Raw genomic sequence first — 12,357 nt, 5'->3', positions numbered from 1 at the left:
AGGTGATTTTCATTTTATTTCATTTTTGAGTGATTGGAGATTCTCCCCAGTTCCATATGCATGTTAATCAAGTGCTCTGCCACTGGGTTCTATCGAAAGCCATACTTGTCATGTTAATAAAACAGTTCACAGTGTGAAAATTCTGTCTTCCCTTCCAAGAAGGTTCTGTTAATATCAGTGCTGTCATTTGTGAGCTTTGTGACTTTTCTGGAATATATGGATTAATCCTGTATTCCATGCCCTGGATTACCATGGAAGTTTCTACTCAGCTTAATGATCAATTAACAATTCTCATATTTACCTAACTTCTTTTTATATGTTTTTATTGTAAAAATACTGTGCAGAGGGGTTACAGTTACATGAATAAGGTAATGAGTACATTTCCTATCGAGCATCATTATTCCTCCTTTGTTTTTCCCCTAACATCCCTTCCCTCCCCACCTCCCCAACTCCTATTACCTAACTTCTTTAAAACATTAATTAACTCCTTGCCTGTATGCATATGTTGAAACATATTTTCATTAATTTTTTATTTTTCTTTCCTATTGTACTTTCCCTCAAAATGAATTAGAGATGAGAATATAATCATTCTGACGCCTTTTTCTAGGAATGCATAAAACCTTGTATGTGTGCTTAATGTTCATAATCCCATGGGCTGGGAAGGTAGCTCAGTGGTAGAGTGTTTGCCTTGCATGCATGAGGCCCTGGGTTCGATTCCTCAGCACCACATAAACAGAAAAAGCCAGAAATGGCTCTATGACTCGAGTACTAGAGCACTAGCCTTGAGCTAAAGAGCTGAGGGACAGTGCCCAGGCCCAGAGTTCAGGCCCCATGACTGGCCAAAACAAAAAAAAAAAATTGTTCATAATCCCAGACTCTGTGTTACATTGGCAATTGTTTTGTTAGGATGGCCTTCCACATTAGTGAAGCATCAACCTTAAAAAATCCATGTAAATGTGCCAGTTTTATCCCAGAAAGTTATGATCATTTTAAATATTAGCCACTGTAGTGTGAGTCTGATCTTTGTATTATCAGACTGTGCACTGCTAGTATTATCAGACTGTGCACTGCTAGTATTATCAGACTATACACTGCTAGTATTATCAGACTGTGCACTGCTAGTATTATCAGAATGTACACTGCTAGTGTTATCAGACTGTACACTGCATTATTAGTGTCCAAAACTGTGGCCCAGGAATCAGTGGCTGGTCCATCCAGGGTGATTCTTTGCAGAACCAAACAGTGCCTTGCACAGACAAGTCAAAAGTGCTAAGGAATATGGGCCAACACTGCCGTCAGAGAGTCGTACGATGATGGACTTCTTTGTATAGCCACTCCCCTGGACCATGTCATCTAGTATTGAAACAGTGACAACATACCAATACCAATAGAAGACTACTGGTTGATATCAGGGAAACAGAGAGAGATAGAGAAAGATACATACACACACAGAGGAGTGAGTGCTACAGGCTCAGGAAAAATAAGTTTAAAATTCTGGAAATGTAGGAATATATGAAGTCTTATTTGATAGATAAGAATAAAAGGTGACCATATCAATACCCATAGGCCAAAAAGAATAAATATTTGAGAAGATAGACATGTGTAATATGATTTAAATATAACCCAATATATTATTATTATTGTGTCACTGAAAGGTATTTTATTTACTGCTTTAAATGTGACACAATATAATATTAGTATATCATTATATGTCTATTTCTATTTACTAATTTAAAATACATTTTAATTTCAGTAATAACCAGTTTAATCCCTCTAGGCAGCTTAATTGGTTCTTCCTTAGGATAGCAAAGTGGAAAATAGTAAATATTCTCACGTGGGGAGGTCTCCAAAGCTTTCAATTGTGAAATTCTCTCCAGAAATCCATATATTAGTAGCCTCTAAAAATCTCAACACCATATCATTTTAGAAGGGATACTGTGCATGCCATACTCTTTGGAAGTCATTTATTCATCATTGTAAGTACACTCAGGCCTCTGACCTGAGGATTTGCAGTGAGCCTTCATCTATGGTCAGGGAAAGTTTCAGAGACAAAAAAATCACAACTTGTAAATAATAAAGCCTTCAGGAGTTATTTTACTTTTTAAGAAGAGAAATATATATTTCATTATTTTATTTCAGAAGCAGAACTTTAACACATGGGAAAACTATAATGAAAATGAAGGGCATAAAAAGAGAAGTAAGGTTCGTGGTTACCCCTGAGAAGGAAGAAGCAGATATTATTGGGCTCGTATTATTAATAGTAGTTAAATTATTCCCTGTGTACACTTTTTGTATAATGCATTTTATTATTAAAGTATTCAGATAATTAAATTCACAAATACATAGGAAAAATTACTCTAGCTATCTCCAGGATATTTTCTTTCCATGCATTTTTTATTGTTGTTATAAAGGTGATGTACAGAGGGGTTACAGCTACATAAGTCAGATAAAGAGTACATTTTTTTTACTAGATTTAGTTATATTTCTACTAAGTAGATCAGTTGCAGTAATAAGACAGAGGACTCTTTAGAGATGAGTCTGTTCCTGGGGTCAGAACACATTCATTCGTTCTTTTTTAAAAATAAATTTACTTTATTGTTATTATAGAGGTAGTGTATAGAGGGATTCCAAGTACATGAGTCAAGTAATGAGTCTATTCCCCAGTGTCTTCTGTTCCTTTGCTCTCTCCCAGACCCTCCCTTCCCAGCCTCCCACCCGTCCCCACCCATAAATTGTATGGAACAAAGGGTAAAGAAATGCAGCAGTGGTACTCACCAGACACTATGGTTGATTGTGAGTTATTTTATAAGCCTCTATGCTCCATTACTTACAGAGGCAATCTTCAAATTATGAGATAGGTAATCTCGTCACATTTATCTTAAAAATTAGGATGATCCATGTGCTTCTGCCAAGTGTACAGAAAGAATTGATGTGAGATTTGGAAGTTGACCCATGTTGATGTTTTTCCCCTTCCATTTAATTCTGCCACACAGATGTTGTGAGGTCATTTACCCTGTCATGAAGGGGGAGCTCCTCCAGTAGAACGTACGAGGCATTCTGTGCCTAACTTTACAACTTCAGATGCGTCATTCTGGATTGATCATTCTTTCTCTTGAAGTAAACAGGGAGAATGCTATATTCCATGAACACTTATATGAGAAGCCTAGCTCATGCCACAGAAGTGTGCAGTGGAAAAGAGAATGCTTTCAAAGCCATTCTAAAGACATGAGCCAACAAATGTGAGTCCAGGTATTCGTAAGTGTCAAAATACCTGTGGTAAGAATTTTAGTGATTCATAAATATTGTTTCCACCCCCCAAGGAAAAAAAACTAAGATCAATGATGTTTTAACTAGGTGATTATCTTGTTCATAATCTCTGCATCTCATTCAAGATAGAAAACAATTGCACACAAATAAATTCTAGTAAAACTAACACTGTTTGCTTGTTTAAATCTACTAATATTTGGGAGAAGGAATGGTTGAGTGGAGATTTACTTCATAAATTCATAAATTTCTGATAAAGAACATTTAAAGCTATGGATAAAGAGATTCATCCCCCCCCCCAAAAAAAAATCACTTGAGTGAATTTAACCTTTTTCAATTTCAAAAGGGTCCTGAAAGAGCTAAAATGAAACTACTAAACTCCATTTCATCACATTAGCCATTATTTCACACTGGAAAGTGTCTTTAATTCTTGAATGTAAATTTTGCTCACAACTCACCTAATTCTAGAACATTAGCTTTTCAAATACTGAATTTTCTTAATAATAAAATAGTAATAATTCTGTCTACTTTATAGTCACTTCATACACATATTAACAACACACAGTTTATTTGCATATAAGTCCAATATCATTATTTATAAAGGACTGTATATACTAACAGTGTATGTGTATGTGTGTGTATGTATGTGTGTTAAGATTGGAAAGCAAAATGTCTTTATAGGAATGGCTCATTAATTGAAGCTGCAAAAGCTTATGAGAAAAATGGTGGGAAATGTGAGTTGGGTTTATAGGGATATCTTTCCAAAGTTTTCAGTTAAAATAAAAGAATTTAAATAGTGTTGCTACATGAGAACAGGTTCCAATAAAATTTATTATAAAAGTGGGAATTTCCATCCAAACAAATCTGTAAACTAAAGACAGTCCATCAAGTTCAACCAACATTCAAAGCGTGGTCTCTGTGATCTGATGATGCCTGATTAAGTAATACGAGAAAGAATCAGATTTAAAGACCATAGGATCATTCCTTCCAAACTTAAACATAGATGGCAAGGAAGAAGTATTTTGACCATTTCAGTAAATATGTATATGTGTGGTAATGATAAACATGAGGTAGTAAGGAAAAGTTGAAACACAACTCAGAGCTTATTAATTCACTTGGGACAGTTTTGCCATTGAAAGAGAAATGTCTTTATTCTTCTGCATTTCTCCTTCTTTTACCTCAAAGACAAGAAAATATATATTAAACAACAGGGCATCACCCAGAATCAACTACTCCTTTAGTTCACTGTGAAATTCCAAACATCAAGTTTGAATCAAAGGAGTAATTATAAATTCTGTTAAATTCAACTTAAATACAATTTAAACCCGGAGATTTAGGAACAACATGGGTGAAAAATTGGCATGTGTTTGGGGCTGACATTGCTATTTAATAAATATGCAAGTATGACTCAATTATTCAAGTTTTTCTGTCTTACACTTTTCCTGATGGTAACAGCCAAGCAAACTTAGAATATTGAGTAGAGTGACAATTACACAATGAAACTATAACCATTTTTAAGAGGTGAGCAACAGCAAATATCATCTGGACAATTGAACTAGAAGCTAGATATGGGTAGGCAAATCATTGTCATCCAGTTACATAATTGTCCACATCTCAGTTAACAGACATATAAAAATGTATATTGTGTACATGATCTTTTCAATGACTAGATTCAACAGTATATTTTGAAGCAGCCTATTCTGATTCCATGAAACCTTGAAATGCAAGTTATGACTTCAGTGAGAGAATATATCTCATATTTTACCATTTCAGTTCAATTTTGTAATTGTTCTATTCCTTTTGTGTTATGGTTGCAGATCATCTGGAGAGTCTTGGATCAATGATATTGATGGAGAACAGGACAGATGTGATGCATTTCATCCTGCTGGGGCTGACCAGTGACCCAGACCTGCAGATCCCACTCTTTGTAACTTTCTTCTTGATCTACATCATCACGCTGGTTGGGAATCTAGGGATGGTCCTCCTGATTCTCTTGGACTCTCGTCTCCACACCCCCATGTACTTCTTCCTTGGTAACCTGTCTCTGGTGGACTTTTGTTACTCTTCAGCTGTCACTCCTAAGGTCATGGCTGGGCTCCTCATGGGAGACAAAGTCATCTCCTACAATGCTTGTGCTGCTCAGGTGTTCTTCTTTTCAGGCTTTGCTACTGTGGAAAATTACCTGTTGGCCTCCATGGCCTACGATCGTTATGCAGCAGTATGTAAGCCCCTCCATTACACCACCACCATGACAACGAATGTGTGTACTTGGCTGATCATAAGCTCTTACCTCATTAGTTTCCTGAATGCCTCCATCCACACTGGGGACACATTCAGCCTCTCTTTCTGTAAGTCCAATGTGGTCCATCACTTTTTCTGTGAAATTCCTGCCGTCATGGTTCTCTCTTGCTCTGACAGATACATTAGTGAGCTCATTCTTGTCTATGTAGTGACCTTCAATATATTTCTTGCTCTCCTTGTTATCTGTATATCCTACATGTTCATTTTTATTACCGTTCTAAAGATGGACTCAGCCTTGGGACACCGGAAGGCTGTGTCCACCTGTGCTTCCCACCTCACTGCGGTCTCCATTTTCTACGGGACTGCTATCTTCATGTATGTACAGCCCAGCGTGGCTCACTCCGACACAGACAAAATTGCGTCTGTATTTTACGCCACGGTCATCCCTATGCTGAACCCTGTGGTCTACAGCCTGAGGAACAAGGAAGTTAAGGGTGCATTTATAAATCTCAAGAATGCATTCATTTTGTGGATGCAACAGAAATCTTTAGGATTATGGCTTTAATTTTCTAGGATGTTAATTACTTCATGTGTAACTTGATATTTTCCACATACAGAGTTATATTTGATGTCTGCACTGAAGTTAAGAGGTTTTGTTAAGTTATTTACTAGCCGGTATCCATTAGTTGTACAGGGGGTGGGGGTGATTGTGACATTTCCATACATGAATATTATATGGCTCCTCAACCTCATCCCCTTTAATACTGTCTTCATCTCTTCCTAAGACAAGTTAACAACGTACATTGTTCTATTTCCATATGTGTGTATAACGTGCTTCAATTATATTCACCATCATTGATCATTTCCATCCATTCACCTTCTGTACACTGGCAGCCTCCCCTCAACATAGCTACTTCACTCTGCTGCCATTCGCTTATTTAAGTGTAAATCAATTGTACTACAATTTCACCATGGTATTGTGCATGGACATCCATTGTGTTTTATTCAGAATATGCCCTTGTTCTCTCTTATCCCATCCTCCTCCATTCAATTTTCCTCTCAGCAAATGCTTTCCAGTTGATAATGCTGGCCATTCATTTTTTGTTTTGTTGAGTTATTGTCTTTGTTGTCACCCAACTCTGCACCCCACCCACCAGACTTCTACCCTTTATCTGTGTATTCTATGTACAACCTCTGATTTTGTCACCAATTTAATCCATTGCGACAGAGTGTGCTGAGACTCCGTAGGTAATCACTCTTCCCTGGTTTTTAATGTTCCCCAAATAGCTCAGTCCTAAATCCAGACCTTCAGAAAAAAAATGTATTCAGTAGTGAGATTTTAGTATTGAGATACTTGTCAATCATAGTGTCATTTCTCTGCTTTCTCTATCTAGTCTGAAGGGTGAGACCACTGAACACTCATGGTTCTTTTTCCAAGCTACCAGCTGCTAAAGCTTCTCAGCTGCTCCCTGTCAGACAGTCTTCTTTTCCATGGCCACTTCCTGTGGCTTTCTAATGAGTGGATTTCCCATGACTCCCTAACTCATAAAGGCTCCTTGTTTTCAAGGTCAACAAGTAGCTCAATTCCAAAATGGCACCTTGCTATGGCTCTCTGAGGTATGAGGAGTGAAAAAATGTCTTTCATGACCATATTAGCCTGTCTGCAAGTCAGATATGAAAACAACCGAATTTACCTCATGGTGGAGGTTTTGGTATTCCCTCCTCCTGGGAAAGCAGAAGACAGAAGTGCAGACTTCCCAATTTACTCTGTTACATTTCAGTGTCTCTGTACTTGTCCTGTTTTCATTGTTCCTATTGCTCTTCTGCTGTGTCTGCCACAGTCTCTGTACTGGTACCTCAAATTCTCATTTACCTAGGCTGATAGATAAAACCATGTCTCAAGTTGGTTGTTTCTTGCAATAAGTTATTTTTTATAAGCTTTGCTTCCCTTGTATGCAACTTGATTAAAACTTGTTTGGAGGTATTTATCTTTATCCTTCTTGACTTTGTTAAACTTACTGGAAATAAGGTTACTTTCACAAAATTTGCATTTTTGGACATGCTCATTCAAAACTTATTTGCATTTTGGAAGTGATCATTCAAAAATTATCCTTACCCTTACTAGTATTTCATTGCTCCTTCAGATATTCCTATTATGCCTGTGTAATTATACATGGTGGCAAGCAAGATGTCTCACAGGCTCTGTTTTCTGGTTTTGGGGGGTTTGTTTTTGCCAGTCCTGGGCCTTGAACTCAGGCCCTAGGCACTGTCCCTGAGCTTTTGCTCAAAGATAGCACTCTACTACTTGAGCCACAGCAACACTTCTGGCCTTTTCTGATTATGTGGTACTAAGGACTTGAACCCAAGACTTCATACATGCTAGGCAAGCACTCTACCACTAAGCCACATTCCCATCCCAGAGGCTCTGTTTTAAAAATAATTGTTCTTTTTTTTCTTTTGAGCTCCTCATTCAAAATTACTACAATATTACTACTGTAATTACCTTCAAGTTCATGGATTGTTTCTTTTCCCTACTTGTCAGTTGTTAAAACCCTCTTGTAAATTTCTGATTTCACAGAGCTTCCTATATAGCTCGTTTTTATCTCCTTGGAAGCACTAATTTCCTTGGTTCTTTTATTTATATTTCTAACAACAGTTCCTCACTCTCTTTGGCTACATTTATATCCATAGACTTTGAATATTTAACTATTAGGCAAAGGTTTAGGTTTTCATTTTTTCTAGCAATGACATATGCTTTCTTGTTGTTTACATATCTCTAACGTTTTGCTGAAAGTTTGAAATTTTGAATTTAATCACCACTGTGATCCCATTGTCACGTAAGCTAATATTTACAGATATCAAGTCTCAAGTTCTGATTCAGCCATTCTTTAGCCTCTAGTAGATTTGTTTCTCACTTATGCGTCTAAACATTCTCTACACAGGTGGGGAAGAGATGAGTGAAAGGCTTGATCTCGTGTGTCACTCTAAGATGCCTACTGATGAAGACCTCCCCATTTATAGACACACTTTCTAGAACAGTCATCCTAATGGTAAACATAGCAAGAGGGATGGAAACTTAAGATGGGCCAAGGGGCTTATCTTCAGGGGTGAAGGAAGAGGGGATTCTTGCCTGGCTCCATCGCCTGCAACTGAAGCCTGCTGATTCAGAATGAAAGACACAAGTCACTTCAAATCCACTGAAAGTCAGACTTCTGCCTTGCCCTTGATCCGAAGGCCTCCAAATGCAGCCTAGGTCTCCAACATCAATGATTTGATTCCACATACATAAAACCAGTGGGGAATAAAGCAAGAAGACTTGGTCTATGTTTTCCCTAGATAATTGGCCCTTGAGTTCCCCCTATTTGTTTGCCTAGATGGTTTGCTTTTATTTAACACCTTTGTTAGGTCTAATTCCTCACACCTTATGTGGTTTGGCCTATTTAAGCATTGTGCTAGCTGCACTCGGGGCTGCTGCTCTTTGAGACATGAGTCCACCTGCAGTGCTCCGGCTCTCCAATGAAGACTCACAATTTGGCCTCTTAAGCAGTGGCTTCTCTGTTTCTCCCAACTGAGTTTCCTTACAACATTTCAGCCAACATAGCAATTCAAGCCATTTATTATGAGGAACTATCACATGTCCCTTTTGTAGAAATGGGACTTGAGCATAACAGTAAGCAAAGAGCTTAATCCTGTGACATTAAATCCTGTGCTATATTCCACCAAATTGTATGAATAATGAATATTAATATTTGACCTATGGGCTCTTGCTATGTAGACCAATGGTATATTCAGGGCCATAATCATTTTGAAAATCCTGTGAGAATAACAAGATAGCAATTTTAATGGTTTTTATTGTGAGAATACTTCACAGAGGAGAGTTACAGTTACATGAGCAAGGTAATGAGTACATTTCTTATCAAGCATTGTTGTCTCCTCCTTTGTTTTTCCCCTGCCATCCCTGCCCTCCCATCTCCATGACTGCACCCCCCACCAAGTGTAAAGTTCATTTTTCAACATAGCATCTTGTACATCTCATTGTTGTAATGGGTCCACTTGTATCCCTTGAAAGACTAAAATCTGAAGAGGATGAACCCTTCCTTATATGTGAACTAAAGAGCCTAGCTACACAAGACAAATGTTCAACCACCTGTGCCTTTGAAAAGGTGTGTTAAGTTTGCTTGGGAGTGTGGACTAAGAGGCAACTGTGCAAAGGACAAAAGTAAATCCCTCCCTTTTCTCAGAAAAATTCATTTTCTGGCCAAAGTTGGGATGGTAACATTAATTGGTTTAAAAAAATATAAAGGCTTAATTTACTTCTGCTACAGAGTGAACAAAAGTGAAAGTGAAATCATAATTTTTAGAGTTGAAATTGTAAATTTTGATAAATATATAACCCTATTTCAGTGGATTGCAAAGAAGAGTTCACATTAGAAATTGCCATTTAGAAAACTGCTAGCAACTTATTATTCAGGTTTTTTAAGATACAGGAAACTTGACAGATCCATATCTTGGCCAAGTATTTACTTGTATGAGATGGAAACCTAGGTCCATATGAAAAGCCTTGAGCAAATGACTAAATCAGCCTTATTTACAACCACAAAATACCAAAACCAACACAATTTTCTCAACTTCTGATGGAATTATTTCTTATGTCTACATAATGGAAACCCACTGCATAAATAGGTGCCAGATTCAAAGACTATATATTTTAGAATATGATTAAGAATACTCTACCAAAAGTAATATTATTTCAAAATAACAGCAGAACAATGTATTGATACCATGATCAATAGGAGAGAGAACTTTATCTAAGAGAAGTTAAGATCAATTTCTTGAGGCAATAGTGGTAACAAAACAAGAGAACACATTGATTAAATTATTAGAACTATACATATTAAAATCTAGGTACTAGTGTATGTAAATTATGCATTAATTAGAGAATTTTGGAAACAAGAAATAAGAAGCAATGCAAGATGGGTGTTCCCACTAACAATAAATAACTCCATCCCAGACACTATTTAATTGCTTCTCCCTAGGAAAGCAAGATGAGGGCTGCAGATATTCTCATGGGAGAAATCTCCAGAGATCTCCAAGCCTATCTGGTTCTCTCCAGATCCATGAATTTGCCTTGTAAATCCCAACATGATCAGTGCCAGGTAGCATTAGAAGGGCTTCATCTCATTTTACACTCTGCTGGACATTATTTATTCATTTGAATGACAATTGCTGTTTAGTACATACAGGCCGGCTTCTGATCTGAGGATTTTCTTTGAGATTTCAGCTATGGTCTGGGGAAACATGGAAAAACAAATTCTACATTAATAAGGCAGGCACTAGTGGCTAGTGCCTGCAATTCTAACTACATGGGCAACTGAGATGGGATAGTTGGGACCACAATTCAAAGCTATCTCAGGCAGGAAAAAAGAAAGTTTGTGAGACCATCTTCTCAACAAAGGACTGATCGGGATGGGGTATGCCTGTTAGCTTAGTTCCTCAGAAGCCTGACATAGATGGATGATATCCAGGCAGTTAGACAGAAAGGGAGAGTTTACCTCTACAATAATGAGCAAAAAATTTACAGCTGGAGACATGGCTGTGTGGTAAGAAAAAAATTACCGGGGCATCTGAGTTCAAATTCAAAAACTTTTATTTTTAAAAAGGATATTCATAGACTTCATAAACTGTTCATAAGATGCCTTATAGACATCTCATATGTGTTATTTGTAGTCACAATTTGAAAATTACATGACAGCCATATCTTATCAAAATTATTATGCAAAAAAGGAGGAGGCAAAGGACTCTCCCATGAAATAACAAAAAAAATTGTGCTAGATTTGAAAGTTGATCTATAATAATGTATGTTTCTCCATTTCCACTGCCTTAGATGACTTGGATATTTTTGACCACTACATGAGAGAGAGCAGTTTCTTTAAAGGTATATATGCAATATTCTATATGGAATTTTTTATGACTTCAGACTCACTGCTCTGGACTGACTATTATTTCTCCTCCAGGAAACTGGTAAGTTTCTATGTCCTAAAAACGTTGTTAATGAGAAGTACAATTCAGTCAAAAGCAGTGGAGTCCATGTGCCTAGCTGTGAGTTATTTTACAGGAGAGAGAGATGGCCTCGATCAATACTGCAAAACTCAGTGTCTCTTATGAAAATGTTAAATTTCCCTCTGTAGAGAGGTGAGATAGTATCGTGAAACATCATGTCCATGTCTCTAAAAACATGAGCAAAAAAATAACAAGACACTATGTGATTGATGATTTTACCTATCCTTAGATGTAAACAAACAAGCCAACACAGAAAAACAAGCACACAAAAACCCAGAAGAGTGAAAAGGATGATTTATTAAACTACAAATAGCTAGGATAAGGATTAATGTGCTATGAAATTCACCTTAGCCTTACAATCTCATACTTATTACAATTATTATTGTTATCATTGCACTTATTGTTGACAATAATGGAGCTAAAGCATACATTTTTAGTTAGGTTGAACATGGCTTTAAGTTAAAGTTTGTCTCATACAACCTTTATAAATTTAGAAGATAACTTCTAAATGCTCAATTGTATTAATGGCCAGGTAGTAATGAAAAACAATCATTCCTATCTCACACAAACACATACACATACAAATACACAAGTAGATATGCATAACCTCTCACATTCATAAAGACCTCCTAGTTGATTGTAGAATGTAGTATTTTCTTTTTTTTTAATTTTTTATTGTAAAGATACTATACAGAGGGTTACAGTTACATGAGTGAGGTAATGAGTACACTTCCTCTTGAACATTGTTAGCCCCTCCATTGTTTTCCCCCTACCATCCCCTCCCTCCCTCCC

The 12,357-nt window shown here is 37.0% G+C and overlaps 1 protein-coding gene across 1 annotated transcript; it reads left to right on the top strand.

Moving 5' to 3' along the window:
- Window positions 1–5,104: 5,104 nt before the first annotated feature.
- LOC105995304 (olfactory receptor 5B3-like) lies at window positions 5,105–9,677 on the top strand. The gene is made up of 2 exons (XM_013029012.1): window positions 5,105–6,012; window positions 9,563–9,677. The coding sequence occupies exons 1-2, from the start codon at window positions 5,105–5,107 to the stop codon at window positions 9,675–9,677; spliced, it is 1,023 nt and encodes a 340-aa protein (XP_012884466.1).
- The last annotated feature ends 2,680 nt before the right edge of the window (window positions 9,678–12,357 follow it).

Source organism: Dipodomys ordii, unplaced genomic scaffold, assembly GCF_000151885.1.
Source record: "Dipodomys ordii isolate 6190 unplaced genomic scaffold, Dord_2.0 Scaffold117, whole genome shotgun sequence".
In the NCBI taxonomy this organism is placed as follows: domain Eukaryota; kingdom Metazoa; phylum Chordata; class Mammalia; order Rodentia; family Heteromyidae; genus Dipodomys; species Dipodomys ordii.
This window is presented reverse-complemented; position numbering and strand designations above follow the sequence as displayed.